Source organism: Symphalangus syndactylus, chromosome 18 (assembly GCF_028878055.3).
Source record: "Symphalangus syndactylus isolate Jambi chromosome 18, NHGRI_mSymSyn1-v2.1_pri, whole genome shotgun sequence".
NCBI classification, from domain to species: domain Eukaryota; kingdom Metazoa; phylum Chordata; class Mammalia; order Primates; family Hylobatidae; genus Symphalangus; species Symphalangus syndactylus.
Window position 1 is genome coordinate 72,762,742 of NC_072440.2, and position 25,008 is coordinate 72,787,749.

General features: G+C 38.5%; 1 protein-coding gene across 23 annotated transcripts in view; it reads right to left on the reverse strand.

Annotated features, from left to right (window-relative positions):
* RBFOX2 (RNA binding fox-1 homolog 2) overlaps window positions 1-25,008 on the reverse strand; it is a 291,531-nt gene that overhangs the window by 45,620 nt on the left and 220,903 nt on the right. For all 23 annotated transcript variants that reach the window (XM_055252938.2, XM_055252945.2, XM_055252942.2 and 20 more), the window contains one exon: window positions 23,962-24,186. In XM_055252938.2, coding sequence (XP_055108913.1) covers window positions 23,962-24,186 — 225 coding nt within the window. The remainder of the gene's footprint in view (window positions 1-23,961; window positions 24,187-25,008) is intronic.

Here is a 25,008-nt window from a genome sequence, read left to right on the forward strand (position 1 = left end):
TGTTTCCACCACCAATACTGGCTTGAATGGGCCCATGCCTGTAAGGAAGGCACTATCAACTCACACCAATTCCAAAGGAAGAAACCCAGGCTCAGGGGCTTCCCAGTGAAGACAGGCACGCCCCCCTGAAAACCACACCCCAGACTAGAGTGCATGGTCCTCCACTGGACAGACGCTGTGGCCCGTCCTCAGGATCCCAGAACAGGCTGCTCAGTGACACGCGCTGAAGGGGACAGGGACAGGCACTGGGAGATCAAGCCTGTGCAGAAGAAGTCCTCCCAGGAAGCAAACCACATTTCCAATCTGGTGAATCATGCTCAGTAAAATAAAATCCAGGCCAATCAGCTATGCCTTCAACTCAAAAGGAATCTGAAGAGTACATAAGTTAGTTACACACTGTCACCAAAGCAGTTACGGAGAGCTTCTGAGATGCTGAAAACCAAGGGAAAGGGGATGGAGATGAACAAAAATGATCTCATTAAGCCAGAGGCAGGCGAAGCCACACCACTTATGGAAAAGTGTAACAATAAGGCAAGAACTCAGGTTCCCAGGGAGAGGGACATGGGCTGAGGGTGACTTGGTGCCCGCAGGCAAATTCCTTAACTTCCCTGCCCTCCTGACACCTCATGCCTGACACAGCCTCTGGTATTCGGAGTGGTGCGGTATCAGACGGCTGCTCTCCTTCAGGCCGGCCTCGCTGTCCACGCAGGGAGGCAGGCTGGCAGTCACTCAGGTAGAAGACTTTCTAAGGCTTCCACTGCCCAAGGGCTACATGGGCATCCTTCAACGAAGACAGACGCTTGGTGGCCACTGTCCCCATTCTTCTTCAATCTCATCCTCCTTGTGGTTTCAGATGCCATGGACCAAGTCCTGCAGGTTCTTGTCAAACATACAGTCGATGATGCCCTTCACCATCTTGAGGGCCACGTGGTGGCCCATGGGCTTTTGCCCGGGAGGCCCGCAGCTGGTTGCCGTGAGAGGGCCCAGGGGCCGCAAACACCGCCGGTGGATCGCTGTGCTGCCGGCCGCTGTGGTGGGGCAGGCTCCTAGGCCAGGGCAGTGACAGGGTTTGAGGACCGAGGCAGAAGTGGTGACCCGCTCCACAGGGGCCACGATCCCACTCTGGGCCTCTTGCAAAGGGCGGACATGAATTTATTTATTTTTATTTTATTATTGTTTTTTTCAATTGAGACAGTGTCTCACTCTGTCACCCAGGCCGGAGTATAATAGCAAGATCAAAACTCACTGCAGCCTCAACCTCCTGGGTTCAAGTGATCCTCCCACCTCAGCCTCCCGAATGGCTGGCACTACAGGTACGCACCATCACGCCTGGCTGAATATGCATTTTTAATCATGAATCTCTTTTGCAACATCCCAGGCATGCATTTATCTAATTATTTTTTCACTAAATCCTCAAAAAAGTTATGTTGAGAAAATTTTTGATAAGTATCTAACAGGTGTGACACATTCTAGGCATGCAATTTTGAAGTATTCATCTGGCAATTGAAGAGCCTTGTGTTTTTACTATTCCCTATGAAGTGCATGCCAAACCGGATGGCTTGCTGAGCTGATTAAACCAACATACTTTTAAAACAGGAGTGGAACTTGCTGTTCTTATTCTCTCAAACGAGACAGAAGTGAGTCCCCAACAGATTCTTCTAGGTGACAGGATGAATCCCCTCCCTTTGACTTTCAGGCTGAAAGAAGCTGTGAATCAGAGATACTTCTGGCTCAGAGATGTTGGCAACCATCTTGAAATGAAGTTTGAAACTTTAAAATATAAAGGATAATCAGGAATAAACTCCAAATGAATACCAGCTTTTCAAGTGTCAATTTAAGTGATGGCAGCTTTTTATCTCATTCCATTCAGGCCTTGCAGATGGCTTAAATGTGCAATGATTCATGTGATATAAAAATAGCAGAAAAGGGAAGAGCTACCAAGCAATGTTCTGTGAAAGTGTACGGTTTTCAATCATCAGTCTTGGCACAATGCAGACTAAATAACACAAATCCCATTTAAAGATGAAACTCACTAAGTTACTAAAACAGCATCAAGCAAACCAACATGCAGTCAAAGCAACAAGCATCAATTACAACTAATGCTCATTCAAGCACCTTCAAACTTGCCTCTTAACATCTCACAGTTGGATCACATAAAACTTTATCTTCAATCAAACTTTTAAACCACCAGATCTGGTCTGCAAGATGAGAATGTATCACTCTGAGGAAAGTTAAAAAGACCGATTCCACAAACTCCAAATTACACTTTTATATATAACTTTATATGTAGCCCATGTAATCTGTCACAGTGTATGTGAAGTGGCAGGATAAATGAAAACTAATGATTACTTCAAAGTATGCTGCCCAAGGTGCTTATCTGTAGCTCTTGATAGTTCTTTGCTTCTCTGAAGATGCAGTTTAAGATGAGAAGCAAGACTGGTTAATTTTGCAGCTTATAGTGAACACCCGTCCCCCTAGTTTTTAAGTATGAAATCTTTAATTCTAAGTCAATCTGGCATGTAGAAAAAGTGACCTATCATTTCCCAAATTCTCAAGACTTTTGATCTAATGCAATTTTTAAACTGAAGTTTAACATAATAGATAAAAATGCATAAATTATAAGCATAGAGCTGAATATTCACAATGAAAGTACACCCATGTAACCACCAAATTAGATCAAGAAACAAGATACCAGGAGCACCCTGGGGGGCCCACACCAGTCATGGTTCCCCTGGCAAAGGGTCATGACGATCCTGACTTCTAACTCTAGGCCTCCCAAAGTGCTGGGATTACAGGCGTGAGCCACCGCGCCTGGCCTGCAGTGCATGTTCTTAGCCATTATATTGTACTTTACATATATTATTTTCTTTAACCCTCACAATAACTCTGTGAAGCAGGTACTACCATTATCTCCAACTGACAGAGGAAGACGCTAAGTGCAGAGATGTTCAGTTAGTTGCCCAAGGTCACACAGTAAGCAGCAGACTAGGAATTCAAAACTAGGCAGCCCAATTTCATATGTGAAATCACTTCTTTTCTAGCACTGTACCCATCATCTCTTCTTCTCATTAGAAGCAAGAACCCATACGAACCCCACCCCTCTCTTACCTTCTTAGGACTCTCATCTCATGCAGCAAGAGTCTCCGAGAGTGGAGACAGGCATGGGTAAGAGACACGGGAGGCTACACTAGAGGTGACATGGGTTCTATACCTTTTTTTATTTTTTTGAGCAAGAGTCTCCCTCTGTCGCCCAGGCTGGAGTGCAGTGTGGCAATCTCAGCTTGCTGCAACCTCCACCTTCTGGGTTCAACTGATCCTCCTGCCTTAGCCTCCCAAATAGCTGGGACTACAGGTGCGAGCCACCACACATGACTAATTTTTATATTTTTTGTAGAAATGGGGTTTTGTCATGTTGCCAGGCTGGTCTCAAACTCCTGAGCTCAAGTGATCTGCCTGCCTCAGTCTCCCAAAGTGCTGGAATTACAGGCATGAGCCACTGTGCCTGGCTAGGTTCTATACCTTAAGGAAAGAGAAATAGGTCAGGCTATGCAGAGAAAGGGAAAGGAAGGGGAGAGAAAGAAAACCAGCAAAGGGATGCTGACATTTAATTAGGAAAAAAGCCAAAGAACTACTAAACTGATACAGGGACTTAAAAGTGGTTTTCTGTACAGAGTAGAAATAGGAATAGAAAATATTGGTCATGCTACATTAATGTACTTAAATGAGATCATATATCACACCTGGGACATTCTCACTTTAAATTTATCCCAATATAGACTACTAACTGCTGAAATATATAAATCAGAGAGAAAAAAGGAAACAAAAGTTTTTAAGTCTTATCTTTGTGAAAAGTGGACAGTTAAAACTGATCTAAGAAAAATCTCTGTCTACAACAGCACTGGTCTGCATTATTTTCTCCTGTTAGCTGCTGAGCACCTTTACTGACCATATAAACAACTTCCCAAGGTTGTGGTTTTCCCTTTTGTGGTCATTATCCAACCTAACTTATCCACTGGGCAAGGCATCAAACAGAAGAGGCTGGATGGAGTCCGTTCACCGACAGTTTAGAGCGAGGACTGGCAGCAGTGCTGGCCTGATGCAATCATATGGCTAAAACCTATACATCTACCCTTCAAACAACTCATCTTCCCTGGTGCAGCTGAGCTAGCCATCAACACTGCAAGGGGATGGTCAGCGCCAATTACACTTAATAGCAAACTAGAATTTTAAGTCTCAGAATCTCATCCTAGAAATGAGGACTATAAATGTTTTCTTTTTTTGATAACTTCAAATTTTTAAAATACTTCTAACTAGGAAATTGATTCATTTTTCTGACTCCTCTATGATACAATGGAAATATTTACATTGTGAACAAATGTTCTGTCATAATCTAAAGGGAATTCTGAGTGATACAAGATAAAGTATAACTTTCCAAGTCTATCAGATTAAGATTAAACACATACTACTCTGAGATAGATACTAAGGAATTTCTTAATGAATTCAGAAATATTTCGATTTATGGATTATCCACTTTCTTCAATATTTATTTTTCCTCTTCACCCCCCGTCCCCCCATAGAAGTCTTCATTTCTTATTTTCATCTCTTTGAGGCTAACAGAGAAAAAAAGCAAAATAGGAAATTCAGTTTAGCACAGTAAATTTTTTGAGAATCTGATTCATGGCTGAAAATATCTATTTAATCATCCCAGTTTAATGACAGTTTGGCTGGTCACAGAATTCTAGGTTGGAAAAAAAAATCCCTTCCGAATTTTGAAGATAACTCTCGATTGTCTTCTAGCTTTTAGCCTTGCTGCTGAGAAATCTGAAGGCATGATTCCCATCTCCTTGTATGTGACTTTTTTCTTCTCTCTTGCAGCTTGTAGGACTATCCAAATACACCTGATGTTCTAAAACAGCGTCCATAGTGATATGCCTCAGTGTGGACTTGTTTCATTTTCATCTATTTTGTGGAGAATTCTGTGGTCTCTTTCAAGTTGGAAATTAATGTCCTCAGTCCTGGAAGTTTTCTTGTGTCATTGGGTGATGATTCCCACTCTACACATTTTCTTTCTGGAAGCTGTATTATTGGATCTTCTGGACCGGTCCTCTAATTTTCACATCTCTTCTCTTGTATTTTGCATCTCTGCCTTTTTGCTCCATTTTTCTGGGATATAGGTCCTTAATCTCTTATCTGAAACCTTTGGGGCCAAATGTGTATCAGAATTTTTAGAATTTTAGAAAGTTAATATAGAATATAACCCATAATGTAATACCCACCCCTCATCCCACCCACATACAATGAGATCTGAGGCAGTGATATTTCTTTAGCAAAATCTATAAAGGATAGAAATAGGTTGTGTTGTAAACTCGTGAAAAATATAATTTTCAGAACTTTTGGGATTTTGGAATTGTGGATAAGAGACTGTAGGCCAGGTAGAGCGGCTCACGCCTGTAATCCCAGCACTTTGGGAGGCTGAGGTGGGTGGATCACCTGAGGTCACGAGTTCAAGACCAGCCTGGCCAACACGGTGAAACCCTGTTTCTACTAAAAATAGAAAAATTAGCTGGGCGTGGTGGTGCACGCCTGTAATCCCAGCTACTTGGGAGGCTGAAGCAGGAGAATTGCTTGAACCCAGGAGGCAGAGGTTGCAATGAGCTGAGATTGCACCATTGCACCCTAGCCTAGGCCACAGAGCAAGACTCCATCTCAAAAAAAGAGAAAAAGATGTAAACCTTTATTTTTTCAGTTTCATCTTCAAGTCAGCCAAATAAAAAGTTTTTCATTTTGTTGCCATGTTTTTAATTTCAAGGGCTCATTTTCCTTTTCTGAAACTCAACCCCCATCCCCTAAACTAGCATTTCATTCCTGTTAATACAATTTCTTCTCTCTCTGAGGATATAAATGTAATTGTGGGGGAAGGGTCCTACTCCCTGTAACATGGTGGTGTTTGTTGTTGTTTTGGTTTGTTTTTGTTATCTATCTTCCATGTTGTGGGCTTTCCTGGTACCTAGTAATCACTGGTTGTCTATTCGGGACTTAAGAGTTGAGGGGGTAGGTGGCAGGTAGCTAAAAAATTGGGAAGTCTGAGTGCGTGGAGTGGAGGCTTGGATGACTTTATGATTCCTTCATTCTAAGTTGTTAGGTAGGCAATTTGTTCTTTAAGTCTTCTTGAACAAGTCAGGTTCTTCAAAAAAGTCTTCCAATCTTCTAACTGATGTCACCAGTTTCTGAACTTTTGAAATTTTTGTGGTGTAAGTAAAATTAACTTCATGTATTCAAAACTGGATCTAATAGTAACTATTTAATAAAATCTTATAGTACTGTGTGTACATGTTTTAATCAAGGCAACAAAATAGGGCAACAGAGCCTATGCTTGTTTTGAGCTGACATGTATATTCTGGGAAACACTGCTTGCTTTCAAAATAACTTTTGTATTTCAAGTGAAGAAGGGCCTACGTTATAGTCATTCTCCAATGCAAACACAAAAGGTTAAGGCAGAATAAGCAGATGAAGTAGGAAATGAGATGTGGTTATCATCTAATGGCAAGTCCATAAATATAAAATTTTTTCCTTTTTCTGTTCTTTAGAGCCTAGAAGTACTTCAGATATAAGGTGAAGATTATTGAAATATTTGTGATAAGGAGACATGGCAACTAACTACAGTATGGGATTCAGAATAGAGAAAATGACATTACTGGAAAAAATGAAATTTAAAATAAGGCCTCTACTTTACCTAATAGCACTGTATCAGTATTTCTTATTGCCTAGTTTCGAACATTCTACTATAGCTATGTAAGATGCTAACATTAGGGGAACTGGGTGAAGGGTATGCAGAAAACTTTTGCATATTTTTGCAAATTTACTGTAAATCTAAAATAATTTCATAATTAAAAGTTCTGGCTGGGTGCAATGGCTCACACCCAGGCTGGCTTTAGTCCCAGCACTCTAAGAGGCCCAGGAGTTTGAGACTAGCCTGAACAACATGGTGAAACCCTGTCTCTACAAAAAATACAAAAATTAGCCAGGAATGATGGCGTAAGCCTGTACTCCCAGCTACTTGGGAGGCTGAGGTGGGAGGATCAATTGAGCATAAGAGGTCAAGGCTGCAGTGAGCTATGATCATACCACTGCACTCCTGCCCAGGCGACAGGGCAAGACCCTGTCTCAAAAAAAAAAAAACAAAAAACAAAAAACAAGAAAGCAAGGAAGCAAGCAAGCAAGGAAAAAAATTACAAGTTTTAAAATAGAAAAAAGTAGGCCTGGTGCGGTGGCTCATGCCTGTAATCCTAGCACTTTGGGAGGCCGAGGTGGGTGGATTACCTGAGGTCAAGAGTTCGAGACCAGCCTGGCCAACATGGTGAAACCTTGTCTCCACTAAAAATACAAAAATTAGCCAGGCATGGTGGCGGGTGCTTGTAATCCCAGCTACTTGGGAGACTGAGGCAGGAGAATCGCTTGAACCCAGGAGATGGAGGTTGCAGTGAGCCGAGATCGTGCCATTGCACTCCAGCCTGGGCAACAGAGCAAAAACTCTGTCTCAAAAAAAGAAAGAAGAAAACATTTTAGGATGTCAGATTCTAAACCCTTAAATATTAAAACACTAAAAATGTTTAACTGGTTTAATGATTATATACAGGCACAAGTGTAAACAAATATTTATGTTTGTATTCAAAATGTGATTGGAACTCTTATGAAACTTAGAAAGAGACTGAAAGTACATTCATTTCAAATTATTGGTTTGATGAAAAAAAAAACCCCACATTTAAATCTAACATTACCATTAATCCATTTCACAATTAGAAACAGTTTAACTTGTAACTGTCATGATTTTACATACAAAAAACCAATCATATAAAGCTTCATCTCCTACTGCACTCTCTCTGAAGACCTTACAGTTTTAAGAACAAAAATATCAATCACTCCTGGTTGGGCTCCATTTATTTCGAATGGGGGGGAGCGGGTGGTGATCTTCAGATAAGTTATGTAAATGAATACTTTCCATAGACTCAAATAGGTAATTTTCACAGTATTATGAAGTCAATATTTAGTGTAAGGGACATAGTTCTGAAAAATGTGTCATTCAAGAATAAGCCTATCAAAGGTCAGTAGATCTATTAACTGCTCAAAGTACATCTGCCATGAGAATTACCATGCAATTCAAATAGCTTTCAAATTAGGCAACTGTTGCTGGGTGTGGTGGCTCACACCTGTAATCCCGGCACTTTAGGAGGCTGAGGCAGGTGGATCACTTGAGGTCAGGAGTTTGAGACCAGCCTGGCCAACATGGTGAAACCCCGTCTCTACTAAAAATACAAAAACTAGCTAGGCGTGGTGGTGGGCACCTGCAATCCCAGCTACTCGGGAAGCTTTGGCAGGAGAATTGCTTGAACCGGGAGGTGGAGGTTGCAGTGAGCCGAAATTATGCCACTGCAGTCCAGCCTGGGTGACAGAATGAAACTCTGTCTCAAATAAAAAAAAAAAAAAGAAAAGAAAAAGAAAAAGAACTTAGGCAGCTATTAACAAAGTTTTCATTTGGAGAGATTCACACTGAATCAAAATTTGCACAAAAGGGAAACTTTATTAACTTTTTATATCAGATTTCAAATCTAAATGATTTAAATTAGAATAAAATAAGATTATGACATTTAATATTCAAGGAAATGAAATGGAAACATCATAGCCTACTAAGTATTTGATATTCATTTTCTCATCTAATCTTGCAAACAACCCTAGGCAGAAGGAACTATAATCATCATTTTTACAGATAAAGAAAATGAGCATTGGAGTTCTAATTCTCTCATGGTTACACATTCAGCAAACAGAAGGAGCTGACAGCTGAACCAGCTCAACCTGATTTACAGGCTCACACTCCCTAAACACAATATAGCCTTTTTAAAAAAATAAAAACACTTTAAAAATTTGTTTTTCCTTACAATATTTTACAAAGTCGGCCGGGATACTTTTCATTATGCCATTGCATAGTACCTTAAAAAAACAAGAACTACAATCCATGTTAGAACATCGACTAGATTTGTTAGCACTTAAAATACTTTTGTTTTAATTTTCTTGGAGACAGGGTCTCCCAATGTTGCCCAGGCTGGTCTCAAACTCCTAGGCTCAAGAGATTTACAGGCCTAAGCTTCCCAGGTTGCTGGGATTACAGGTGCATGCCACCATGCCTAGCTAAGCATTTTTAAAATGTTTCTAATGGGGCTGGGTGCAATGGCTCACGCCTGTAATCCCAGCACTTTGGGAGGCCAAGGCGGATCACCTGAGGTCAGGAGTTCGAGACGAGCCTGGCCAACATGGTGAAACCCCACCTCTACTAAAAATAGAAATTAGCTGGGTGTGGCGGCAGGCGCCTGTAATTCCAGCTACTCAGAGGCTGAGGCAGGAGAATTGCTTGAACTCAGGAGGCAGAGGTTGCAGTGAGCTGAAACCATGCCATTGCACTCTAGCATGGGCAACAAGAACGAAACTCTGTCTCAAAAATAAATAAGTCAATGAATAAAAATGTTTATGATGGAGTTACTGATGGGTTAAAACTTGGAATTAGATCATATGCATTCCTTCTCAGAGTACAAACGTGATAACATGATAAAATATTTTTCAAAAAAGTAAAATCTTAGCCCACATGCTTATCTACTGAAAAATCAGTGTACTTCATGGTGCTAAAATAATATATAACACAATTATAATAAATTGAATATAAAATTATTTTATCGAATATCACCACCAAAACAATTTTTTAGACATAGAAAAGTGAATTTACATTTACTTAGAGCAATTCCCTATTTAAGAATAATTTAAGATTTATTTTAAAGAGAAATGCTTAAACATTTCTTCGCACATTTGAACACTGTTATGACAAGCTGAATTCTGAGAGTCTAATCCTGTTTGGGCATTCAAATGTAAGCTAACATTTTTTTAATAAATGAGTAATTCAATTTCTTCTGAAAATATGATTCCATTTTCTCAGAGTGTCAAAGTGCCACAAAAAGGAATTATGAAAGGTATCATTTATATATGTAACATGATCATGTATTGATTATCAGTGTCACACTGTGAAACAAAAACCACAGCAAGTCATTTTTTTAAACAGGAGTAAGAATTGTATAAAATTATATGTAATATATAAATAGTGACATGCACACAGAATATCACCTCAATTTTTTAAAACTTTATACCCGAGTGATTATTTTAATATTCATTTAGAATGAGAGAAATTTGTTAGTATGCTCAAGCTAGAGTTCCTAGGTTAAAAGTTGAAGAGTAAGTAGAAGCTAAGATGGTTAAGACTCTCTATGGATGTCTTTTTTTTTTTTTTAATCACCATTTGCATGGAGAAGCAGGAAAAAAGCACTTGACTGACAGCAGACTTCCTGAGGCCCAGCTCTGTAACCAGCTAGCTGTAACTTGCTCAAATCACTTAACACTACTGACCTCAGCTGTAAAAGGGAGGTAGAAGATGCATTTAAAAATGCTTTTTAGGCCGTGCGCGGTGGCTAACGCCTGTAATCCCAGCACTTTGGGAGGCTGAGGCAGGTGGATCACGAGGTCCGGAGATCGAGACCATCCTGGCTAACATGGTGAAACCCAGTCTCTACTAAAAATACAAAAAATTAGCCGGGTGTGGTGGTGGGCAACTGTGGTCCCAGCTACTCACGAGGCTGAGGCAGGAGAATGGCGTGAATCCGGGAGGCAGAGCTTGCAGTGAGCCGAGATCACGCCACTGCACTCCAACCTGGGTAACAGAGCAAGGCTCTGTCTCAAAAAAAAAAAAAAAAAAGCTTTTTAGCTTTAAACTTCATCAATTCTGATCAGAGTTTATTCATTTTCAAGAGGTAGTATAAAATACTTATGAAAAATGTAAACAGGTTAAAAAAATTGCCCCTAAATAATCCTTACTACTTCATCATCCTTGCCCTAAGCTGTGAGAGCAGTAAGGGGCAGCTGAGCACAGCACTAATGCGCCTAGCAATTTTTTAGTTTACTTTCCCTTGGGCATTAGGAGTAAGTAGGTAAGTAAATAAACCAAGGGATGCAAAGAGAAGAAGCAACAGTCATGGAGTTAGCAATATTAAAAATGTGCCGAAAGGACGTCCTGAGTCTTATATGATCCAAAGGGCAATTTTCTCTATTCAAAAATACCCATGCATAATTCTAAATTTTTAAAAAAAAATTTTTTTTTTAATTTTTTCTAAATTTCTGTGGCAACTCTCACATTCTCAAACCAGGTGATAGCTTCCTTATGGATCCAGCTTGGAAACTGCCAAACTACTCATAGACATCAAAATTTTGGAGCTAAAGGACAGATGTAATTATTTTTAAGGGTAAATGGATACAGGATATATATATTTTATGTAGGCTCAATGTACCCTGCCTTTTATTACTTTGAGGGAAAAATAAGAGCCACTCTTGGAAAAGTGGATGGCTGAATGAATAAATTCCTCTGTAGTCCAAGACCCCTACATCTGGCCTGAAAACAGAACATGTTAATGATACCTACACTGTGGGCTGAAGGTAATATGGCCCAACAATACATAGCATGATAGACTGTGGCCTCCTTTTTTCCCATTATGTTCTAGAAATACTCATTTGGGCAAATGATCCCACTGTTAAGGGCTATACATACCTTCTTGGCTATGTTTTAGTGCATTACTAATCTGCAAGGTACCTTCAAGTGTTATCAAATAAAGGAGTCAATGGGCAATTCCAATTGATAATAGAGAAGTGAAAGAAAAATTGGCTTAAACTCCAGAGAAGGGGTTTGTAGAAAAGCAAAAAAAAAAAAAAAAATCCTCTGAGCATAATGGTCAACAGGGGCTTTCCAATGAGGAGGGTTATAAAATCTACAGCTGACTAATATAGTAAGGTGGGCCGCTCAGCTATTTGCTCAAATCTCTACTTTCAACTCACCAACAAATATTTCAAAGGATCCTTAGCTCTTTAGAGTATAAAATTCCAAATTCTTTGGCCTTGAATTCAAAGTACCCTATAATTTAGCTTTATCAGCCTCTCTTATTGAGCATTATTGCTTCAGAAGAGAGCTTTCTGTTCCAACTAAAGATACTGTAAGCAAAACATCATGCTGCACAACAGTATAAATACATACAATCTTGTCAACTTAAAAAAACTTCTTAATTTTTAGCAATGGGGTCTTGCCATGTTACCCAGGCTGGTCTCTAACTCCTGGACTCAAGTGATCCTCCGACCTCAGCCTCCCTAAGTGCTGAGATTACAGGTATGATCCACTGTGCCTGGCCTACAAAGAAAAGAATCTTCTATTTACATCCCCACCTCCGTGTGGGAAACCCTTTTAACTCTTAAACATGACTGAGGATTCAGAGAGCTTTTTGTTTCTTTAGGTAATATCCATTGTTATTTATGGCATTAGAAATCAAAGGTGATAAATTTTTAAAGTATTTAAAAATTAATTTTAAATAATAAGCCAATTACGTGTTAATGTAAATAACATATTTTAAAGAAAATTAACTACATTTTCCAAAATGTAATAAATTTACTTAGAAGACTGGCACTCCCTTTAATGTATGGATTTACTCTGTTACAATATGTTATTTTAACTTAAGTACACAAAGAAAAATCTGGCCTCACAGACAGCTAGAAAAGCGAAAAGTATTTCAATAGCCTTCTCAGAAAACTGTGGAGTCTTCTTTGATAATACATCAAAACTTGACAAGTGGTACTTTCTTAAAAGTTAACTGCAATGTCAAATCTGAAACCTTATCAGTGAACTTTTCGTATGTTATTACACTAAAATCCACTGGACAATCATGCACTTTGCATGAATCTTTTACTCATGATTTTGTAACATTAAACATCAGTCATTATTTGTAAAATATCAGCTTACTGAGTTATGGAGCTCTTTCAAATGTGAGGACATTCCATTGTACAAGACCACATTTGTTACTATCATCACGGATCTCATCAGAAAAAATCTTTAAGTACTGAGAAACTGTCAAGCTCATAGTGGAGGATACAAATTTTTCAAAATTCTAATTTCTACCAGGAGAGCTTACATTTTATCAATGGAAAAAAATAGTGTCAGTTTTTTCCCTTGAAGTGACAGGCCCACTTCATTTTCAAGAAAATGGTGTATAATTTAAATACTTTCTTTTTCTTAGTTTGATGTGATCAGAATCATTTACTCAGGAGACATAGCATGTTGTGAGTCTTTCACTTAAATATAAGGTTTTCCTAACTGGATAATTAGGAAAATAAAATACACTTATTTCCCCTTATACACTCTTCAAACATAATTTAGAGCTACCTTCTTTTAAATCAAAATATCAGTCCTTAAATAATTTAGAACAACTATAAGCCTTCCCCACCACTAGAAAGCACATGCTAGTAAGTGTTTGTATCCATAATATACCAGTAGAGGTGACAGAAACAGAGAAAGAATTATTTCCTACCCTCAAGAATAATATATTCAAATAATATATTTTAATTATTGAATATTATTATATTCAAATAATAATATTCTATTCTATTGAATAATATTATATTCAAATAATAATATTCTATTCTATTGAATAATATTATATTCAAATAATAATATTCTATTCTATTGAATAATATTATATTCAAATAATAATATTCTATTCTATTGAATAATATTATATTCAAATAATAATATTCTATTCTATTGAATAATATTATATTCAAATAACAATAAATTCAACAGGTAGTTAGAATATGTACACAAATATAAACCTTGTATCTGAAGAGTATTCACTAAAGCTTGTCTACTTCAAATTCTTTGGTTATTTATACCCATTGCCATTCAGAAAAGTATCTAAAGATACAGGAACTGAGGTCCTTTTTTCTCTGCAGGCAGGCCCAGAGATGATCAAGTGTCTGCAGGCCCAGGTGGTAGACCCCTAACTGCTACCTCTTTTGCTAATGCACAGTATGGGACTAACTGACTATCAAAACAAGCTCTCATCTTAAGAGCAGAAGCTTCTAGCCCAAGGTTAAAATCGATTTCTAAAACACATTTTAAAAATAAAAATTTCAGATTTTAATGCTCAGGTCTCATTTTTGTACAAGTTCTTTTCTTTTTGTTCTCTCCATCAAGCTAAGACTATCCAACATAAACGAAATATACCTAAATGGAGCTGTAGCTCACAGCAACAAACAGTACAAATAGGGACAACTGATCTTAAAAGACTTATGATGGTTAAAAATAATTACTTTGGCTGGATGTGGTGGCTCACGTCTGCAATCCCAGCACTCTGGGATGCTGAGGTGGGAGGACTGCTTGAGCCCAGTAGTTCCAGACCAGCCTGAGCAACATAGGGAGACCCTGTCTCTACAAATAATAAAAAAAAAATTAGCCAGTGTCGGGGTGCACACCTGTGGTCCCAGCTACTCATAGCAGCTGAGGCAGGAGGACTGCCTGAGCCTGGGAGGCAGAGGCTGCAGCGAGCTGAGACCATGCCACTGCACTCCAGCCTGGGTGACAGAGTGAGACCCTACCTCAAAGACCCCCTTCCCCCACCCCCCAAAAAAGGTAATTAAGGAACTACTTAAACAAGTAATTTCCAAAGCATTTCTTAATTTATTCTCACTACAACCCTGTACAGTCAGGTCAATTATAAGCCTCATTTGATAGATGAGGAAACTGAAATTGGAGGTAAAATGATTTATTCAAGACAATTATTACAATAAGGATGGAACAATCTTTGTGCTACCTCTTACCTTACTCATCCAACCAGCTGTCAAATCCTCTATATTCTACCTTCATAATGTCTCCTGAATTCATTCCCCCCTCTATCTACATAACCACTTAAGACTGTTTCCTAATCTTCTGCCTACTTCTCTATTCATCCTGCATACGCTGTGACAGATCAATCTTCTCCGAGCACAACTCTGCTCACTTCATTTACTTGCTCAAAATCTTTAATAAAGTCCATATTTCTCAGCCTGGCATTCAAATACTCTTCCCAATTTATGCTCAACTGACCCTTATTCCACCTTATTTCCCACTAGTCTCTGCCAAACACCTAAAGCTTCAGTCAAGTAGAAACCTATGCTTTTATCCTGAGGCATTTTGATCCTTCACATCACTTCAACTTTGTACTGAGAACTGACGTTCTTAACTCTTCCCACTACCATCTATGCTTACTCGAATTCTAATTACCATTAATACAAGGCCCAGATCAATGCTGTATTCACCAAGAAGCCTCAGCTTCTCTCTCCTCAGAACTGCCATAATACAATTGTACCTAGTTTTATTTTTTTTTCCCCAAGAAGCATTTACTGAGTATCTATTAAGTGTCAGGCACTGTGACAAGTCAGGGAATGCAAAGATGAAAAATGACTTCTTTTAAAGTTTAAAACTTAGGAAGACAAAAGTCAATTTAAAAATCACAATTTATATGTTACATAAACAGCAGTCAGCTTAGGGTTATACTTGAGCCTAAATGAAGGACACACAAATTTGGCTTTGCCTAGAAAAGTCCAGGAAGGCTTTTCAGCAGAGATAAGACTTAGATTGAGTGGGAAAAGATGCTAAGTGCTTGCTAAGAGGACCAGTGAATATACACAGTACACCATCTTCTTTCACTATGTTGAACATGGGAAGTCGGAGTGGCAGAACAAAGATCACAGACTTAGAATTCCCCATCTGTAAAAACTCTAATATACCCCAAAGGGATATTTTATAAACCACAATAAAATATTGTTTGTGAAAGCAATTTTTAAACTGAAAAGTGAGATACAAATTTGAGGTATCATTAATAAATCTGTAAATAACAAAGCTTCCTATCTAACTTTTAGATTTAATTGGCCACATGAATTACTAGACCATTGTTTTTAACTGATGAGTAATCAAACTGGATAGACCATTTTAAGAGACATACCGGCAGATAGTAAAAGTCTAATAAAATAACCTAAATATTGTCAAATCTAGGTTTTACAATGTATTGCTCAATTGTTCAAACTCTCTATATACAACACATACACACACACACTCACTCACTCTCTCTCCCCGCCCCCCCAAAAGTAAATAAATGGCTTATGAGCAGTGAATTCACCCTCACATTTAAAATGTACACTTTTGGGCCAGGCAGAGTGACTCACACCTGCAATCCCAGCACTTTGGGAGGCTGAGGTGGGTGGATCACTTGAGGTCAGGAGTTCGAGACCAACCTGGCCAACATGGTGAAACCTCATCTCTACTAAACACAAAAATTAGCTGGGCATGGTGGCAGACACCTGTAATCCTAGCTACTCGGGAGGCTGAGGCAGGAGAATCGCTTGAACCCCGGAGGCTGAGGTTGTAGTGAGCTGAGATCACGCCACTGCACTCCAGCCTGGGTGACACAGTGAGACTCGGTCTCAAAAATAAGATCAAATAAAATAAAATGTACACTTAAAAAAAAAGAAGCATCTTTCAACCAGAGCATCCTAAAAATTTCTCATTTTATTGTTAACAACTTCCTGAAGTTACAGAACTTGTGCTTTCTCTGTTCAAAGGCACAAATTAAAGGATTTTCCATTTTCTCTTCATCTATTTTTGGCAGCAATAAACTTATAATCTATACATATGGGTTATCTCTTTAGGAACTCAAATTGGTTGACATACAAAATTTCATGGTGAACAGTTTCTGGTATAAATGAGGAATGTAAGTCTTAACTATATATATAATGTAAATATGTATATATTTACATTAAGGAACAGAATTTGCCCTTAATCACTGTCATTAGAAATATACAACTGGAGATCTGAAACAACTGAAAATAGTAGCAATAAAGGAAAAAAGAGAAACAGAAATGGGCAATGATGAGAAGATATGTAGTAAGTAATTAAAAAATGCCATGCAATGATTCAAGGAAGAGACTTCTGGCTATGATGGCATGAACAGGTCAGTGAACTGTTTCCTCAAAAAGAAATGACAGTAAGAAAATTGGACAAAGTTGTCAAAAACAGCTATTTCAGGATTCTAGAAATCAATCAAGGGCAGACAGACAATAAATAGAGAGATGTCCTGAGAAATTGCTTAAACTTAGGGGCAAGAGCATCCAGACACAAACTTAATGCCTTAAAACTTAGTTTTAGCAAGGGAGGGCTGGGACCATAAAAACCAGCAATTTTCACTGCCAGAGAGGACAGATCTGACCTGGGACAAGGGGGAGATTGACGGAGTGGTAGAAAATCCATAGCTCTGACAGCTAAAAGGGGCCAACCCGGTGGGAACCTAACAGGGAGAAGACATTCTTCTAGCTTGAGGCTGTGGTCTAATGAGGGTGCAGTGGAAGACCAGCTAGAAATCTGAAGGGGAGATCCCGGAAAGTAAAGAGTCACAAAAGGGCCGGATACGCTCTCCTCACATCCCTGGGTGGCTGTGAAACTACATGGACGAGGAAGGCAGACATGAGAGGTCTCAATAGAAAGAAAACCCAAGGCAGGAGTAAGAACTGGCTGAACTTTGCATGCACTTCCCAGTCCACCTGGATCATCAGAGGGTGAAAGCTCAATAAGCTTCAGGTGTTTGAACACCACCTCTGCACTAGTCACAGGCTAACCATTAAGCTAGGAAGACACGGGTGCCTCCTAGCCAGGCTAAAAACAATAAAACAACAAATGAAAATCACTAAGCAGAAACACTAGTGGCCGTATACTGTGTGGGAGTCAGATGTCATAGTTTAAGTATGAGCAAATTACTTAAAACACACACACACACACACACACACACACACGCCCATTTCAGAAAAATAAATAACACCCCACAGTCACTACAATACATTACTAAAATGTCCAATATTCATTAAAAAATTACAAGCATGCAAAGAAACAGAAAAGTGACCCAGATTCAAGAAAAGCAGTAACTAGAAACCGACTAAGGCCCAGATGTTGGATTTAGCAGACAACGTTAAAGCAGTAAATACAAATATATTTTTAAAATTAAGGCTGGGCACAGTGTCTCACACCTGTAATCCCAGCATGTTAGGCGGCTGAGGTGAGAGAACTGCTTGAGTCCAGGAGTTCAAGACTAGCCTGGGCAACATAGCAAGACCCTGTCTCTACAAAAAAATACAAAAATTAGCTGGGTTTGGTTGTATGTGCCTGTAGTACCAGCTACTCAGAAGGCTGAGGCAGGAAGATCACTTGCGCCCAGGAGGTCAAGGCTGCAGTGAGCTGTGATTACACCTCTGCACTCCAGCCTGGGTGACAAAGTGAGACCCTATCTCAAAAAATAATAACAATAAAAATTAAAGAAAAATATGAGAAGAAATCTCAGTAGAAAAATGTAAATGGAAATTCCGGAGTTGAAAAGTATAATAACTGAAATAAAAGAATCACTAGATGGGCTCAACAGCAGATTTGGGATGGCAGAACAAAGAAGGAGTGAACTGAAAAAGAGACCACCAGAAATTATCCAATCTAAAGAACAGAAGGAAAAAAGATCCAAGAAAAGTGAATAGAACTTCAGATTCGGTTTAGGTTCAGACTGAATTTTTTTAAGAAACAAAAACCCCTATGGGAGAACACCAAGTATTTTAATTTATGTGTTGGCTAGGTGCAGTGGCTCATGCCTGTAATCCCAGCACTTTGGGAGGCCGAGGCAGGCAGATCATGAGGTCAGGAGTTTGAGACCAGCCTGGCCAACATGGTGAAACCCCATCTCTACTAAAAATACAAAAATGAGCTGGGCGTGGTGGCGCATGCCCGTAATCCCAGCTACTTGGGAGGCTGAAGCAGGAGAACTGGTCGAACCTGGGAGGCAGAGGTTGTAGTGAGCCGAGATTGCACCACTGCACTCCAGCCTGGGCGACAGAGCAAGACTTCATCTCGGGGGAAAAAAAAATTATGTGTAATGAGAGGCACAGGAAGAGAGAAGAAAGGAAAAAAAATTTGAAGAAATTATGGTGAAAAACATCCCAAATTTGATGAATATATATTTCAAAATGTCAAGAGAACCCAAGTATGATAAAAACAAAGAGATCCACTCCTAGACACATCATAGAGAAATGGCTCAAAGCCAAAGACAAACAGAAAATCTTGAAATCAGCAAGAGAAGAACAACTCATCACCTACAGGGGGACCAACACCAGGATTAACAGCTGACTTCTCATCAGAATCAGCTGACTCCCATGGGAGTGGTCCATGGGATGACATATTTAAAGGGCTGGGGGGTGGAGGAAGAAACTGTCAACCAGGAATTCTATAGCTAACAAAACTATCATTCAAAACTGAACACACAATAAAACAACATTCCCAGATAAACAAAAACAGTATTTGTTTCCAGCAGGCCTACTCTAAAAAAAATAACCAAAAGAAGTCCTTTGGACTGAAAGGAAATGACACTGGATAATAACCTGGACCTACAGGAAGACATGAAGATTACTAAAAATGGTCAAAAAAACATAAAATGAATCCTGTCAAGAAACTGAAAAAAGCCACAGACTGGGAGAAAATACTTGGAAAAGACTTATCTGATAACAGACTGTTATCCAAAATATACAAAGAACTCTAAAACCTAACAATAAGAAAACAAACAACCTGATTAAAAAATAGGACAAAGACCTTACCAGATACCTCACCAAATAAGATACAAAGATAGCAAATAACCACATGAAAGGATATTCCATGTCATATGTCATCAGGGAAATGCAAATTAAAACAACAATGAGATACAACTACATATCTATTAAAATGGCCAAAATCCAGACATCAAATGCTGGCGAGGATGTGGAGCAGCAGGAACTCTCATTCATTGCTGGTGGAAATACAAAATGGTAGAGCCACTCTGGAAAGTAGTTTGGTGGTTTCTTATAAAACTAAACATACTCTTATCATATGATCCAGCAATCATGGCCCTTGGTATTTACCCCAAGAAGTTCAAAACTAAGTCCACAAAAAACCCTGCATATGAATGTTTACAGTAGCTTTATTCATAATTGCCAAAATCTGGAAGCAACCAAGATGCCCTTAAGTTGGTCAATGGATAAACAAACTGTGGTACATACAGACCAATGGGTTATTATTCAGTGCTGAAAAAGAAATGAACTACCAGGACATGAAAAGACACAGAGGAAACTTAAATGCATATTACTAAGTGAAAGAAGCCAATCAGAAAAAAGCTACATACTGTGGGATTACAACTACATGAAATCCTGAAAAAGGCAAAACTATGGAGATAGTTAAAAGATCAGTGGTTGCCAGGGGTTGGGTTGTGGGGAGGAGAGACGGATAAACAAGCAGACCACAGAGGATTTTTAGGACAGTGAAATTACTTTTTATGATGCTATAATGCTGGCTATATGCTATACATTTATCCAAACCCACAGAATGTACACCACTAAGAGTAAACTCTAACAGACTTTAGGTGATAAAGATGTATCAATACAGGTTCATCAGTGGTAACAGGTGTACCACTCTGGTGTGAAATGTTGTTAGTGGGGGAGGCCATGCATGTGTGGGAGCAGAAAGTATATGGGATAAGTCTCTACTATCTTCTCAGTTTACTGTGAACCTAAAACTGCTCTAAAAAAAGGAGATCTTAAGAAAAAAAAAGTAAGATTGTTTAAAGTAATAATTATAATAGTGTATTGTTATATATCTAAAATATACAGGTATAATATGTATGACAATAGCACAAAGGAGCATGGGGAATGAAGCTATATTAGACCTAAGCTGCTATATTTAACCAGAATAAGACACACATGCATGTGCACACACACAACCATCAGTAATAAGTTGTGATAAGTCAAAGATGTAATTCCTTGAGAAAGCACTAAGAAAATACAAGAAACACCAGCACAAACAAAAAATAACTAATGAAAAAATATCACAAACGGATGTAAAAGGTACAAAAATTATTTAACAGGAATCAGTAAAGAAGGAACAAAGGAACAATAAAAGGCATGAGACAGTAAAATGACAGACATAAATCTACCTACATTAATAATTACATTAAGATGCAAATTGACCAAATGCTCCAATAAAAAGACAGAAATTTTCAGACTGGATGAAGAAGCAAGAAGCAAGATCTAGCTGTATGCTTTTTTCGGGGAGTGGGGGACGGAGTCTCACTCTGTCACCCAGGCTGGAGTGCAGTGGCGCGATCTCAGTTCACTGCAACCTCTGCCTCCCCAGTTCAAGCGATTCTCCTACCTCAGCCTCCTGAGTAGCTGGGATTACAGGCGCACACCACCACGCCCAGCTAATTTTTGTATTTTTAGTAGAGACAGGGTTTCACCATGTTGGTCAGGCTGGTCTCAAACTCCTGACCTCAGATGATCCAGCCGCCTCAGCCTCCCAAAGTGTTGGGATTACAGGCGTGAGTCAACCCGCCTGGCCCTTTTTTTTATTTTGTTAAATAAGAGATACACTTCAGATACAAAGCAGTTGAAACAAAACGACAGAAAAAAATATGTAAACAGTAACTATGAGAAGGCTGAAGTGGTTACAATAATATCAGACAAATAGTTTTACTATTTCTTGGTTAACTATAAGCCAAGAAATAGTAAAAGAGACAAAGAGGGACATTTCATATTGATGAAAGAACCAATTGGTTAAGAACATTTTGTTGGAAAGACCATCTACTAAACCATAAAACAAGTCTCAATAAATTAAAAAAAAATTGAAATCATATGAAGCTCCAAAGAAATTAAATTATAAATCAATAAAAGAAAGAAATTTGGGAAATCCCCAAACATTTGGAAAGGAAACAACATACTCCTATGCAACCCAGGAGCAAAGAAGAAACTACAGGAAAAAATTTTAAAATGTCTTGAACGAAATAAAAATAAAAACAAAATAGATCATATTTTATGGTATGCAGTTAAAGGGAAACTTCTTGTGTTTACAGTTTTAAACACAAAAAGGAAGAAAATCTAAAATCAATCACCTAAGCTTGCAACTCAAGAGGCTGGCAAAATAAAGACCAAATCAAACCCAAAGCAAGTAGAAGAAAGAAATAACAGACTGGAAAATAATGAAAAATAAAATAGAACAACAACAAAAATCAATGAAACAAAAAGTTGGTTTCCTGGAAAAATCTGCAAATTAATAAACCTTAGCTAGACTAACCAATAAAAAAAGAGAGAAGACATAAATTGCCAAATCAAGAATATAAACAGGGATATCACCACAGACCCTATAAAAATTAAAAAGATTATATGAAATTATGAATAACTTTATACCAAGAAAATTGACAATTTATATGAAGCAAATTGCTAAAAAGACACAAATTACCCAAACTAACGAGAAACAGAGAATAAAAATGAAAAAAACCCCTGATAATTAGCATAGAAATTTATTTAGTAATTAAAATACCTTGGCAAAGCCTCATATATATTTTATTTCTTCTTTTTCACTTCTTTAATTGAAACAGTTATTCTGATAGGTCTGTGAGTTCATGATCATTAAAAAGTTATTTGGAAATACAACCAATACATTAGCCTATACATTTATGATTCTAGAACAAATGCTACTGAAAGTCTCGTTTGTTACCTATCATGCCTAGACTCTTCAAATAAATTATCTATTGTAGCCAATTAGTTCTGAAGTATAAAATTATGTGCTTATACATAACTAATAAACATCGAAAGTAGGAATTTCTTGGTGGTTCGATACTTAATGAAAGAAAATTGAAAGCATTTATGGGTTAAATCCATCCTTAGCAAGTGTCTTAAAGGCTGAATAAAGCTCTCCTTTTGATAACCAGATATAGGAAAGAGAAAAAGAAATCTAACAACAGAGCTAGGTCTTTCTATGCAGATTGTAGAACATTTCTATCTTTAGAAATAGACCACACAAGGCTGGGCTGTGGCTCATGCCTCTAATCCCAGCACTTTGGGAGACCATGGTAGGAGGACAGCATGACAGGAGTTCAAAATAAGCTTGGGCAACAAAAGGAGACCCTGCCTCTACAAAAAAATAAAAAAATGAGCTGGGTGTGGGGTGTGTGCTTGTAGTCCCAGCTACATGGGAGGCTAAGGCAGGAGGATCACTTGAGCCCAGGAGACTGAGGTTGCAGTGAGCTAGCTATGTTCATGCCACTGTACTCCAGCCTGGACAACAAAGCAAGAGACAATACAATTTCCCATATGTTGATATGTATGAGATACATACCTATTATTAATTTATGACATTTCCTTTACGTTAGCAAGTTAGTAGTAAGAGGTGAGGTCAAAGAGGTAAGCTGGGGCTAGAGACTAGTAAACCAAGTACAGAGTTCAGATTACATTCTAATTGCATTAGGGAACTATTAAGAGTTAAGTAGGAAATCGGCATTCGCATTAAAAAAAAAAAAACACCTTAGTCCTATGTGGAGGATAGATAAGTTAGGCAACAGTAATACCGGAAATAAGTGACGAGATTTGGACTAGAGTAGTGATGATGATAAATTCTTTTAAATTTCCTAACAGCCTCTTCAGGTAGGTACTATTATCTTCATTTTAGAGTGAGCCAAGGGCAGAGAGAGATTAAATAACTGGTCCAAGGTCATACAGTTTAGCAGGGGCCATATTGAGATTCAAACACAAGCAATTTGGTGGAAGAGTAGTAAGATGTAGAGAAGAAGATGAAGTAGTTTTAGAGTTATGGTTGTCAAGACTTGCTAATCAATTAGATGTACAGATGAAAGAAAATAAAGAATATTCCTAGGTTTTGCTTGAGTTTGGTAGTATAATTATGTAGAGAAAGGATGTAAAATAAGAAGAAAAGGGGTTTCAGGACCTATATACGGAGTACTGCACCATTTAAAAGTTGAACAGAGAAGGAGGCAGGAGCAGAACACCCAGTGCTTGGCAGGAAAATTGGGAGAGCTCGAAAAACCAAGAGACTAAGTATTTCTAGGAGGAGGGAGGATGATGTATACAATGCTGCTGAGTTAATTCCAAGAGTTTTCTAGTTGTATAATTAAGGTGATGATTTCGATATGACTGCTATGCATCCTTCCATTTTTCACCTCAGGGTTCACGTACCGTAAGAGATCCATTTTGTGTGCTGGGTGAGTTGCTGCTCTGCTCCCCGTGGGCTTGCGTACTTCCGTAGAGTGTCAGGTTATGCTCACCGGTCTGGCCGGCATAGTCTTGAGTGTGTGGCACCCCATACTCTGTGGGAATTCCATTCTGCGGAGGTGGTGGAAATGGGATGGTAGTAAAAGGCTGAACCATTGCGTCAGGAGTTGTTGTCGGCTCCTGGTTACCCTAAAACAAACGAGAAAAAGAAAAAGTGACTTTGAATCCTTGTTACGTAACTAGTTTTAAAGTGAGTATATGGAATTCTCTGAATATTCTCTCACTGCATAGGTAAAATGGAATGCTTATTGCCCCAGGATTGCAGAAAATATTATTATACATACACACATAGATGTATGTATGTGGACAGAGACACACACACACACACACACACACTCACTTTTGTTAATGTGTGGTTACTAGACAGGCCCACAACCATATTAAAGTGGACTAGATGCCAAAGGGGCAAAAATCTTTCCTTTAAATTAAAAGTAGGTGGAGAGCCCACTTTGGACCACAAGCCACTACAGCCTATACAACAGAGAGAGACTATGTCCCTAAAAAAATACAAAAAACAAAAAAGAAAAATCAACTAGGAGAAAATATTAGCAAAAGGTAAGAGAGATGCTGGGTTATCATCACTAGTCCTAGAGTGGGTAAACCAAGTTGACAAGACAGACACACATGTATACGCAAACACACACACATCCCAAGAGAATAAGAGGCAAAGTGTATATCTGAACAATTCATTGAAAATGAAATACAAACAAGTAATAAAAATGCTCAACCTCATTAACTGTCACGAAAATTCACCTTAACATCAAAGTAAGTCCAAGTTTTTAGTCATCAAATCAGCAAAAAAAATTAAGTAGTTTTATTGTGATATAACTGTCATATGATAAACAGCACTTATTTATTTACAGTACACAATTTGGTTAAGTTTTGATATATGCACTTATATTCTCATGAAATCATCACCACAATCAAGATAGTCAACACATATATCCAAAA